The 13,414-nt window shown below is 33.8% G+C and overlaps 1 protein-coding gene across 6 annotated transcripts in view; it reads left to right on the top strand.

Annotated features, from left to right (window-relative positions):
• COL11A1 (collagen type XI alpha 1 chain) overlaps positions 1-13,414 on the top strand; it is a 201,878-nt gene that overhangs the window by 154,120 nt on the left and 34,344 nt on the right. For all 6 annotated transcript variants that reach the window (XM_032302425.1, XM_032302426.1, XM_032302429.1 and 3 more), the window contains 7 exons: positions 2,180-2,287; positions 3,207-3,260; positions 4,559-4,612; positions 5,111-5,218; positions 10,106-10,159; positions 11,804-11,857; positions 12,869-12,922. In XM_032302425.1, the coding sequence (XP_032158316.1) occupies positions 2,180-2,287; positions 3,207-3,260; positions 4,559-4,612; positions 5,111-5,218; positions 10,106-10,159; positions 11,804-11,857; positions 12,869-12,922 (486 nt within the window). The remainder of the gene's footprint in view (positions 1-2,179; positions 2,288-3,206; positions 3,261-4,558; positions 4,613-5,110; positions 5,219-10,105; positions 10,160-11,803; positions 11,858-12,868; positions 12,923-13,414) is intronic.

Here is a 13,414-nt window from a genome sequence, read left to right on the forward strand (position 1 = left end):
GTAGAAGGAATGAAATAAAGAGTGCTTAAGGAAAGATGGATGATGTTTCTGATAGTCCTGTGGATTGCAGGCCGAGAGATGCATACATAATAGAGGAAGACTTTGTCATCTTGCAGAGCTGTAAATGAAGAATCTAAATTTAGTGGGGTGCAGAGCAGTTGAAAGATTTTTCCTGACTCCACGCAGACCAGAATCAGAAAAAATAAATGGCAGGTGGTTTTGGCTAGAGATCGTGTGTACTGTAATGAAGGCAGATGGGAACTAATCTGTCTTATTTACAGGTGCTCTTGTATAAGACAATCGATTTTTGGAGTTTAGACTCTAAAGGAAATCCAAATTTAAGGAAAAGTATCTGAATCAGCTGATGTGTTTAAAATGATGAAATTCACTATGAGTAACACAGCACATTTTATGAGTATAAATAGGTTTGAGATATTGCAATATTTGATTTAAAGGAAATAAAAAGTCTCCAAGGTGACATCAGGGGTACGTCTTAAATGATAATTAGGGCATAGTGTTGAAAGAAGAGCCTGTGGAATCTAGAAAATGAATAAATCGGAGTTTATAAGTTAACTTTGTTTTATGGATATGTTGTTATTTCTGTTGCCATTAATAACTCAACAAATATTCCCGAAGTGCCTACTCTGGGTCACAGGACAAAGGGATGCAATGGAATGCAAAAACAGACATTGTTTCTGCCCTCATACGATTTATTGTCTGATGGGGCAATTCGATAATAAGCAAAGAATCACTACGTGTATAATTACAAACTCCGATTAGTGATATGAAAGGAATGTACTGGTGTATGTCAGCTTGTTCAACAGAGGGAACTGAGTTGGAATCGGGTCTTTTCCTTGGACAGCACACGGATGATGGAATGTAAAAGATGAAGATAAATAATAGGTGAAGTGTCCTCCTAGGCATCCTCCGGCCAAGTAACAAGAGGGTCATGGAATCAGCTTTAACTGAAAAAAGTTCTAGAGGGGTTGGAATGCAGAGAGCAAGTGCAGGGAGAGGCTAGATGCTGCTGGGCAGGTAGCAGGAGGCAGATAATGGCAGGCCCCACTAGCAGTGTGGTCTTTTATCTTTGGAATGGTAAACAAGTAAATTGACTGAAGAATGTTGGTAAGATGATCTGATTGTCTCCCTGGTTACGGCAGGGGGAATAGTTTGGAGATAAGAATAGATGTGAGAAAGGAAAAAAGTTTATTTCAACCCTTCAAAACAAGGCTACTGGTATTTGGGGATAAGGTGTTACTGGTAGAGATAAAGTGAAGTAACTACATTCAGGAGATAAAACAGATAAAACTTAATCCTTGTGACAGGATAGTAAGTGATGAGGGAAGGGGGGTGTTGGGAGAAGGGTAAGACAAAGCCAGAAGCTAATGACATGTAGATTCCCAAACCCTGGAACTAGAAGAATGAGTCACTGAGAGCAATCCGGTATATATATATACCTTACGCAAAACTGAGGGAATCTTAACTTTCAGGAAATAATTTATTTTAAATCCTGAAAGAGCTCTTAATGGAAAATAATGTCATTATTATCTAGGCGCTATTTTCTTTAATTACACGATAGAAGTAAATTTAAAGACGGGAAAATAACGCCATTGTCAAAAAATAAAGAAAACTAATGGCTTTGTCGTTTTGAATCAGTAAAAGCAGCAATGAATTAAAATATAAAAATCTAGGAAAATCCATGACACATTTGTTAAAAAAGAGAAAAGCTGATGCATAAAGCATATTATAAAGCCGGGAATATGAGCAAATGCATGATTTATGATTTATGGCTTTTTTTGGCCCAGCTATTTCAGTAACTTCACCAAAGAACCATAAAAGCTCAGTGAATTTTCATCAACACCAAGCATCTGATTTATCAATATACAGTACTTGATTAGAAAGTATGTGTTTGAAGGAAAAATTCTAAGTTGAATGTTAATTTTGTGGACCATAGCCTGAGATTTATAAAACGTTAACAAGGATGGTATTCTTAGTCAGGAAAGAACGTAGGGATCTTTTGTGTCATCATTTGCTACTTGAAAATACTTTTTCTTGGTAACATTAATTTCTTTCTCTAATATGAAACCCAGAGTATGACTGGGTTTATTTATTAGCTAATAAATAGCTAATTTACAGGTTTCTTACAGCGAAGTAATGGTCTGCTGGATTTTCAATACAGGGAGAAAAAGGTCCCCAAGGTCCCGCTGGGAGAGATGGAGTTCAAGGCCCTGTGGGTCTCCCAGGACCAGCTGGGCCTGCGGGCTCCCCTGGAGAAGATGGAGACAAGGTTGGTATTCTTTATTCATATTAGTACCTCCTGTGAAAATTTAATTTTTTTTCTCAAGAATCCTAGATTTAATGCTTCTGAAGATTAGATAACAAATCTTAAGATGGCTTTTACAAAGTTTCATACATGTTCCATGTGCTCGAAGGTTTCAGTTTAGTGTGAGTAGTACTATCTATCCATGAAATAGTATGTCAGACCTAAACAAGAAAAGGGAACACAAAAACAATCGTGGGGGGTGGGGGAAGAGCAGGTGCCAAAATTGTTTATTTTCAAATATATAGCTTCTGAAATAAATGTGAAACTAATTAAATTAATTATTTGTATATACTTAGGACTTATGTCGCGGTTTTGCAAAGGAAGACTTAAGAATGAGTCACATACCTGTTTGCTAACACTACTTTTCTTTTAGCCAACATGTAAATAAAGATTCTAAACTCTTGAGTCTGAATGTAGGGCTGTGTTGTTTTGTGTATGAATTTAATGTTTTCTGATATTGTGAAATGCCATAACACAATTTATGAACCAGAAATCCGATAATGTGTGACATTTTAGCATTTTGAAGACCAGGAGAAAAAAATAAAGTAATTTTTGATTAATGCGTAATTATATATTTGTATAAATCAGTTAATTCCATTATCAGTTTATAGTGATGGTATTTTAGACAAAATTGATTTTGTGAATTAAAAATCCAGTTGCACTATTCTTCAAAGTTCAGTTGACTTTGGTTGTCTATATACTAGTCAACACTAAAAAAGAGAAGCAGAGAAAACCCAGGATTTTACATTTTAAACAATGACATTAAACACAAGCACATACTTATGTTAAAGTAAGATTTAATAATGGGATAATAGTGATGACAGTTACAATGCAGGCACGACATATTAGAAATAAACTTTTAACTTAAATCTTTCCAATACAGGGTGAAATTGGTGAACCGGGACAGAAGGGCAGCAAGGGTGACAAAGGAGAAAATGTGAGTTTCCTAGTTCTTACTGAGGGGCATTATACATTCAACCCTTTTGTTGTTGTTGTTAACCACGGATATTTTTCTGTAGTACTGCGTACTTGTAATATCTGTACTATATTACCTCTTCGGCAACTATTCAGTTGAGATTCAGTCAATTCTATTAAACCTCTTTCTGATGTGATGTTTAAGGTATGTAATAATTCCAACCCTGAAAGCCTCGCAGTGAGACTAAGTCACCAGCAGGTTTACCCTCCAACACTTTTGCATCATGAGTTCATATATCCCTGTGGTTTAAAGAGAAACCATGTCTTAGTGTGGTTATGAAAAGGATTTTGATCTGGTGGAAACCTGAACGTGTCTCAGGTACCCTGATGAATCCTGCTTTCAGAATCTTTTAAGTACTCTTCCCAACAGGTGGCAGATATTACCAACAATATTACCAACAATAGTACCAACAATTTTCCAACAACAGATTCAGTGCTCTGATCTTTTATAGTGACTGATCAGTTATTTATGTAAAAAAAGGCAGTTAAGAAGAAATATTTATGCATGTAAGACTCATAAACGTATTGAAATCTATTGCTCAAAAGAAGGCGTCTGATATACTTAATATATAAACTAAGTTTGCATGTGTTTTCCTAGGAAGGAGATGCAGATTTTCATATATCACTACATTCTGTCTATATAGAATCCCCCAATCCCAATATTCATTTACAAGATAGTGTTTAGACAAATCTTTTTTTTTTTTTAAAGATTTTTAAAATTTATTTATTTGACAGGCAGAGATCACAAGTAGGCAGAGAGGCAGGCAGAGAGAGAGAGGGAAGCAGTCTCCCTGCTGAGCAGAGAGCCCCATATGGGGCTTGATCCCAGATCCCTGGGATCATGACCTGAGCTGAAGGCAGAAGCTTAACCCACTGAGCCACCCAGGCACCCTAGATAAATCTTTTAAGTGCTCTTTCTGACTCATGCCCATCTCAGTAAAGAAATCTGGCATTTTGAAAAGCTTCAAATGTGAAATTTCAGTATCTTAACATAAAAATCTATTTTTAAATATCCACATTACAGATGAGAGTGCTTTAAGTAATAACTAGCAATTTAAAGTTGATTGCAAATACGCAAGCCTGAGTCTCAAGAAGTAAAACAAATAATGGTTGACTGCACTAAATGCAAAAGGCTTCTTTTCTTCTCCATAGAAGTGTAAAGATGCATAATAGATTTTGATCAACCAAATGATCTGTGCTATTATAGCTGAGGCTTTTCTGTCTTCACTTGCAAAATTACTGATTTTTGTATCACCCCAGGGTCCTCCTGGTCCTCCAGGTCTTCAGGGTCCCGTTGGTGCCCCTGGAATTGCTGTAAGTACTCCTCTTGTTCAGCAAATCTATATCCTCAGAGTTGCCTGATTAAATTTATGAACTGTCACATAACCAGTTGATTTTGTGCATTGATGAGTTTGTATATTTAACATTGAATCAAGTTTAAATAATCTAATATAGCTAACCAAGCTGATCTTTGTAAACAAAAGATGTTATGACTTCATCTGAAAAAAATTAATAACCAGTTGAAAGTACTTAATTTGTAATAAATTCTGAACATCATTTCCCCTTCGTTAGACAGCTTTTACATCCTTTGGCAAACATGAGAAAATAAAAATCAACCATACTCCAGAAACAAAGAATGTAAAGTCCACAAACAATGGTGTATTTATAGTAGATAATGGAAATTTAATCCTTTTATTTGGTTACTTGTAAATAGACCAGCTTTGATTAAATTAGAAATAGCTATATTTTTATGATGACATATCAGAATCTTGATTTTTCCAGTTTGCGATCATTTTCATTGTTCTACTCTAGGGAGGTGATGGTGAGCCGGGTCCCAGAGGTCAGCAAGGGATGTTTGGACAAAAAGGTGACGAGGGTGCCAGAGGTTTCCCAGGACCTCCTGGTCCCATAGGTCTTCAGGTAAGATGTTCCCTGTATCGTGTACTTAGTCATGTCCACCTACTTCTCAAACCAGCTTTTCTGGTGGATATAAAACCAAATAGCCTTCCTTATTCTGTATAGGAACTTGAATAAGATGTGTTTAACCATAATGATGTTTTACTTAATTGTTAGCCCTACTTTAGGTATCATACCTCCTTTCTTCATTCTCATTTTGCTTAAAAATGAACTACAACCCAATTTAAAGCTGATCATTAAAAGTGAGAGGTTAGAAGGGTGCTTTTGTAGGTCTCGTAGCAAGAAAATTAGTACTTCAGATGGCTAGCAACAATTAAAAAATTCTCTTTCTTTGAGAAAGAGCAAACTGCCAATCACAACTACCAACAGACACTGCCAAGAGCAAATGTTAAACAATAATAGGTAAAATGCATAATTAACAATGGATCGATCATTTAAAATAACTTATTTTAAATTATGATTGCATTTCATGAAGCATATTCAGGAATAGAAATATGAAATTGCAAATCATTCAAATTTTCTTTCAAATACGTCTTACAACTGGACCTTTAAGCAGCCATGTGCACAGCAGACAACCCCTATTCTCAGTTGTTTTCCCACTCTTCCACGTGATGTTCACTGCTTCCTAAAAACTTTGGAAACACCTGGCTTTCTTCTTTCTATACCTACTAGTGATCCTCTGGAAGGTCACAAAATTTTGTTTTAAGTGGTACCATATGGAAATGAGTGATGCCACATTAGCAATTTTAGAGATGATTAAATTAAACCATCTAGTTCACTGTCCTTAAGCATTTGTGAAATTGTAGAAGAGCAAATGAAAGTTGAATTTATATAAATTTAATTTAAATATAAATTTAATTTTATCTCTGTTTTCATAAGTCACAGAATACTGTTTTTAATGTTAAATAGCTTATTATATATGTAATATACAGATTATACTGTAATATAATTAATTATATTATCATTGTTACTATTAATCATAGTTATTATCACAGTTACTAGTTATATATTATTATATCATAATTACCATTTACAATTATCATAGTTACATAGTTACTATTGTTATAACACTTAAAGGATGTTTCCCAGTGAGCGTGATATTTTAATTTTCTGGTTTTATTTTAATGCCAAAGTAATTCTTTATAGACTTGGGAAATGCAAAAACTTTGTGTTCATATTTGTTTACTTCTTTTATATTTATTAGACAAAAATAAATGAGCAATCATGAGTACAAGATATCAACATATGTGAGAAACACATATTTGAAAACAACAACAAGGCATTCAAAATCAGATTACCAGTGGATATATTACCATTCATTTTCTGCTTTCTCATTTAACTGATTACTCTGATTCTATAAGGTTGTAATTTAGGGGTTTAGTTCTCATGATTAAAGAAGATGCCTTGTAGCTTATATTTATAAAATATTAAATGAAAAATTACCTTCATTTCCACAATGTAAGAAATGTGCTCTTTGATGAGGGTGACTCAAGAAATTAGTTCACTACAAAATTGATTATATTTTCCCACAGCTACTTCTTTAAATCAGGAATCTGAAAAGATGCTAATGTAATTAACATGCTCACAATTGCATCTGCATCCTTTAATTGAGTCTTCATGGCAGAATAGATATTAGCAATTATAATACATAAATAATAATAATCTAATATTCTTGGTGAGTGACTTGATTTTTCAATTTGATGTTTATAATTTATCTGCATATGAAGGAGACATATAGAATGCTCATTTTTGGCTTAAATTCATTTTTTATATTTTATCACTTAAGTGGCAAATGATTTTCAATTGACAGACCTTTAAAGAGAGTATCTCCATGCATAAATTATTCCTTAGGAGAAAGTTGGGACGTATGAAAACTGATTAACACTGTAGTGCCATTTAGTGCATTTAGTTTCCAGCAACAAAAGAATTTGACTCATTATGTCTCTATTAATTTTAATGATAAGAACATTCTATCTTAATCAGCTTAAACTATAACCAGACTTCATCAGAAAGAAAGAAATATTTCAGTGTTTTTCTATTGAGAGGTCTCTATTGAGCTAATATCGGGAAGACTCATAAAGGAACTCCTGGGTGGCTCAGTTGGTCAAGCTGCTGCCTTTGGCTCAGGTCATGATCCTGGGGTTCTGCGATTGAGTCCCGAATCCAGCTCCCTGCTCAGAAGGGAGCCTGCTTCTCCCTCTCCCTCTGCCTGCCGCTCTATTTGTGCTCTCTCTCTCTCTCTCTGTCAAATAAATAAATAAAATCTTAAAAAAAAACTTATAAAAACTTAGAATTTAAAAACTTTATAAGAACTTAAACATAGTGTAAGTTGTAATGCATGATACTTAAGAAAATTTATTTAAAATGAAATATTGAATGTTAAAATCTACTTGCCTATTCAATAATCTAAGTTTGTGTGCTCTATCAATGAATTATAATTTCTGAGGTTGTGCATCTTGGAATCTGAAATTTTAGCCACCTTTCCCAGGTAGTCTTTAGGCAGGCTATAATCTAAATTACTGCCTGGCTGTGTCCTCCCAGGAACTTCTCTAATGACTCTAGAAGCTGCTATTCGATGATATTAACCTTTGGGGAAGTACATACAACTGAGTCTTTTCCTAGACATCCCAGTGACATGTGAGAAAAAAGAAATGATATACTGGTGTATGTTGTCCGTTACAAAACAGTTATTAAGATTTTGTCTACAAGTATACTCAGTAAAGTATCCTCTCTGAGAGGGCACCCAAACTGAGAGTCTTGTGAAATTAGTAGGTCATAAAAACGATTTAGTGGGTTATTACCAGGGTTTAAAAAAATGAAATATAACAGGATAAGGTAAAACAAAATAAAAATATCAAAGATCATCATCTGTGCATTAAAGGTATTATTTTTTGAAACTCATCTTTCAGCCATTTTGCATGGGCACAGTTAGGGGATAATAGGTGAAATGTGTTTATTACTGTGGGTCATGGTCAAATAATTTGCAACCATTGCAGTGTAGTGCCACATCAATAATTTTACTAAAATGCCAGCACAGATTTAGAGCTTTTGTTCTGTGTATTTTTATTTCTTAGACTATATCTGAAATACTATTGTACAAATATTAAAAATAAAATACATGTAGAGTGTATAAGGTATAAATAAATAATGGTATAATACTAAAACATTAAAAAATTAAAACAATCCATAATCTTACCATATTAAATTTGTTGCCACTTTCACTATTTCTGTCCAGTAAGTACCTTACCTATTTTAAACACGTATTTCACAGATAAATTTATACTATGCATGTTTACTTAAATTTGTACTTTATTAGTCATTTATATATGTTTAATATTTAGAGTATTAGTATCTTATTAATAGTCCTATAATATTCCTTTAACTTGGGTGCCTGGGTGGCTCAGTTGGTTAAGTGACTGCCTTTGGCTTAGGTCATGATCCTAGAGTCCTGGGATGGAGTCCTGCATCAGGCTCCCTGCTTGGGAGGGAGTCTGCTTCTCTCTCTGACCTTCCCCCTTTTCATGCTCTCTCTCTTTCTCTTGCAATCTCTCTCTCTCTCTCAAATAAATAAATCATATCTTAAAAAAATATATTCCTTTAGTTTATGTAACCAAATTAATTTAGCTGTGTTTTCTATGATTAAACTTTTGGAATAATCGAGAATTTTAATTGTCATACCTCCTGTTGTAATAAACACTTTATTACTTATAGTTTTTCCTGTTGATTTACTTTCTTAGAATTCACTCATTCATCATTTATTAAACATTTTATTGAAATCCTAGTTTTTGCCTGATCCTCAGCTAATTGCTAGAGATAAAATTGACACCTACCCCAAAGCTTATGATTTAAGTACAGAAATAAGTGACCTCATTGTGTTTTTAGGTATACAATTCAAATATGTGCAAAGTATTGTTGAGGTATGAAAGAAGAAATATAAATAATTCTGTATGAAAGAACTAATTAAGAAGACCAAGATGAAGTAAAATAATTTTTCCGTAAAGACATAGATGAATTTTGAGTGTCACCTGCTCTGTGAGTTTGTTCTGTAACACAGAATCCTTCCTAAAGTGTTGACACTGCAACTAGATATAAAGGAAATGAATTTGAGAGAAAAAAGGAAGTACAATACACTAGGTTTTATGACCTTGTAGATTTCTAGAACTAGAAGTCAGAGTAACAGGCTAAAAATTCAGAAGGCATTTGTAGCCCCGGAAATGTATTGGAATAACCCTGGAGTATTTGTTTTCTTTAAAAAAAAAAAAAGATTTATTTATTTATTAGAGAAAGAGAGAGTGCATAAGAGCAGGGGGAGGGGCAGAGGGAGAATGAGAAGCAGACTTCTGGCTAAGCAGGGAGCCTGTGAGGCTGGATCCTAGCACCCCATGATCATGACCTGAGTGGAAATCAAGTCAGCTGTCCAACTGACTACACCACCCAGGTGCCCCTGGAATATTTATTTTCAAAAGAGTTTTGCCAAATTGCTATATAACTATAAAAACCTCACTTGGATAGGGTGTTCAAAAAGAATCTGGGACAAGATTTTTCAGAAAATCCTTACAATGGCAGTCTTATACACTATTTATAAAAGATGGAGCAAATGATTGTGTCCAAAAATTACCAGATTAAATTGTGTATTTAGTTCTTTTAACTAAAATCAAACAGCATAAGATTATACAAAGCATAATTTTTTTTGTAAATATAGGTATAAGATTTTATTAAATGTAGCTAGTACTTGCATTGTAAGATTTTAACAGATGACAGTTTCTGAATCTTAATTTCATGTTTTTATTTGGCTTAATATCTAATTTTGGTTTTATCCTAGAACTTGGCCAAAAGTTTCTTTTCAAATACAGGCATGACTCTTACTGTCTTCTTATCATTTTCTCTTAGGGTCTGCCGGGCCCACCTGGTGAAAAAGGGGAAAACGGGGATGTTGGTCCCATGGTAAGTTTATATCTTTTAGGATATTATGGATATTGTGAATTTTCACAGTATTCACAATATTTCACAAGAATATTTCATATTCTTGACTGATATCTTTCTTCAGGTTTAGTAAGATGAGCAAAGTAGTCCTAAAGGCCGTGACTTTTCACAGCGATGCTTTCCCCTTTCCCTGCCCAACCTGTATCTGTGACCGTTGGAGCCTCTCTCAGCAAACATCTCTCTACTGTTCACTTTCTCACTTCGGAGTAATGTTATGTGCATACATGGTATTACTGATTGATATGTTGTTATCCATATTTTTATTTCTAAGTGTATATATTATTGACATGTAGATAACCTGACAAAATTAAGTTATTTATGAGTTTTTAGCTCCAGACTTTGAAGTGGACCAGGTAAAGAGTAGATAGTAGTCACCCATGATTTGGATAATTAGCAAATGTTAACATTAACATGGTATTAAATTTTAGTTGTTCTTTGTAGCAAATTCTTAGTTTAATAAGGAATTCTATCTGAATTAGAATGTTACAACCAAATAATTTGCACTTATTGATTCTGGCTTTCTGCTCTAAGTATAAATCTAAGAGTTCACTGAAACTTTGAAATATATATATGTATATTTGTTTATTGAGCCTTACCTTGGATAAAGAAACAATTATCCAAGGTAATTGAAATCTATAATGAAGTGTAATGAATATATTTCCTAATCATTCCTTCCTTTCAATAAACATTGCCCCCAATTCTTATTTCCTTCAGAATATATATTTTGATATTTTTGCACTTGCATTTTAGATTTTATTTTCTTCAGATAAGGAATCATTCTTTTTATCACATTAAACTAAAAAGCAGGGAACATAATGAATAATGCTGACTCAAGGAACTGACTAATTCTCTAAGCAGCATCAGGTACACTGAGAACTCCTTTCTAGATATGATTGCTAAGGTTCCTTGAGTTATTAATACATTTCTCTCTGACATATTAGTAATAGCTAATATTAAGGAAGTTTTCAGCAATGACATTAGAACAAGCTGTGACATTTAGAAATAATTCTAATGCCCTGGTGTTCACTATAGACTAATTTAATCACAACCTTGAGGTAAGGGGTTCTGACCATCAGTATTCTATAAAAAGTACTGGGAGGTAATTTTAATGCACAACCAGGGAGAAGAACATTTGTTTTAGGAAGACAACTAAATAGTTAATCTTATTTCAATTCTATCATGTAGAACATAAAAGTTGACACACACAAAAAAAGAATATACAGATAAAAAATACTTTTATAAAATTAATAAATTCTAAATCTACTCAAGCACCATTTCTTATTACAACTTTGTGTTCCTTTTTTAATTTAACATTCTTGCATATTCTAGTATAACATATTTCTGTTGTATTATGAATTCATTGTACTAGACAGTAGTAATAGCCTAATTTTCTAATTTTTAATAAAATTGTTTGCCTGCAGTCCTAATTTCTCTATAGCTATATATAGAGAATCATTTGCTAACATGATGTTGTATCCAAAATCAAATCACTGGTTATGATTTTATAGCATGAAACTTCTTTTAGTTTTCTTGATCTCAAAATGAAAATACCAGAAATACAGTTGTGTTTGGGCCTCATAAACCTTAATATTTCATCTCTTACAGGGTCCACCTGGTCCTCCAGGCCCAAGAGGCCCTCAAGGTCCCAATGGAGCTGATGTAAGAACTGTGAAATATATGTTAATCATTGTGAAGTTATTTAAGTGTCAGTATCATGTAATGGCAGATGGTATCTAAAACACAGTGGGTATGATTGCACTATTTTTAAATGTGTAAATGGACAAGAGCTCAAAAATAATCTACTCACTACATTTCATTTCATAGGGAAATAAACAGGTTTTATAGGGAACTAGTCACCACAAATATTAAAGAAGTTCAAAGTTCACATTTGATATGTTATGTTAGAGAATTATGTGCATGATAATATGTGCACCTTTTACTGTGTAAGATGTTTTCTCTCAATTACACAAAGACAGTCTCCTCTATGCTTAGTAATTGACCTACTGTTCCCATATTACAGGATTTGAAATGCAATGCCATATTTATCTTACTGTTACCATTAACAGATGTATAAAATTTGATCTTATCTCTCTTCTGATTTCACCCTTTCACAATGAAAAAGTATTTTATTCTTGTTTTTGGTTGCTTTTCTGTTATGCCTGCTTTTAATTTGATCAGGCCAGAACTGGATAAAATAGACAAGGAGCAGATGTACTAAGAGTTTTTGGGTTTTAATTCTCCTTAATTAATATAAAGGCTAAGAGATGGTTCATACTGTTTTTGCATAGATTACATAATTCTTAACCAGAGTCATACTTTGATGTACTCCAAAAATCTATAAAATTATCCTTTATTCTGGCTTATTTGATGGGCAAAGAGATTGAAATTATGTTCCGAGTATCAACCAGCATGACTAGAGTTGGAAAATCTTCTGTCATATCTTCAAAGTTCTGGTGAATTTGAAAATCAATTTAATATACTTAAATTATTTGCTGTCCAGTAAATCTGGCAGCCCAATAAAAGGCATCATTTTGTCCCATCCTTCAACTGACTTGGAATATTCTTGCCTGTATTCCTCCTTCTTTGAGAACTACTAGATGTATATTTATGAATTTGTTATTTTTATTGTAAGAATAAGGATAACTGTATACTCCTCTTCCTACATTGCAGGGACCACAAGGACCCCCAGGATCCATTGGTTCAGTTGGTGGTGTTGGAGAAAAGGTGAAGAATGGGGGTACCTGGGAGGCTCAGTAGGTTAAGCATCTGCCTTTAGCTCAGATCATGATCTCGGGGTCTGGATCCAGCTCTGCTCAATCGGTTTGGGGAGGGGAGTGGTCTCTGCTCAGCAGGGCATCTGCCTCTCTCAAGCTCTCACTCTCTCTCTCCCCTACTCTGTCCCTCCACACTGCTTGTTTCCGCTCTCTCGATCCCTCTCTTAAATAAATAAATAAATAAATAAATAAATAAATAAATAAATAAAATCTTTAAAAAAAGGTGAGGAATGTAGTGATGTACCAGTTCGACACACCAAGAATTGAGGACTTTGATGATATTGACTGATACTTTAAGTGCTTCTAACAGTTCTGTCTTTCTAAGTATTTTACATATAGTTATATGAATTGTAGCCCATCTATTTTAGTAGTTAAATAATTAGTGGTAATATGATTTTGAGATACTGTGTTTTTTATTGCTATGTATTGTGATGAGTAGTGG

This window comes from Mustela erminea, chromosome 10, assembly GCF_009829155.1.
Source record: "Mustela erminea isolate mMusErm1 chromosome 10, mMusErm1.Pri, whole genome shotgun sequence".
In the NCBI taxonomy this organism is placed as follows: Eukaryota; Metazoa; Chordata; class Mammalia; order Carnivora; family Mustelidae; genus Mustela; species Mustela erminea.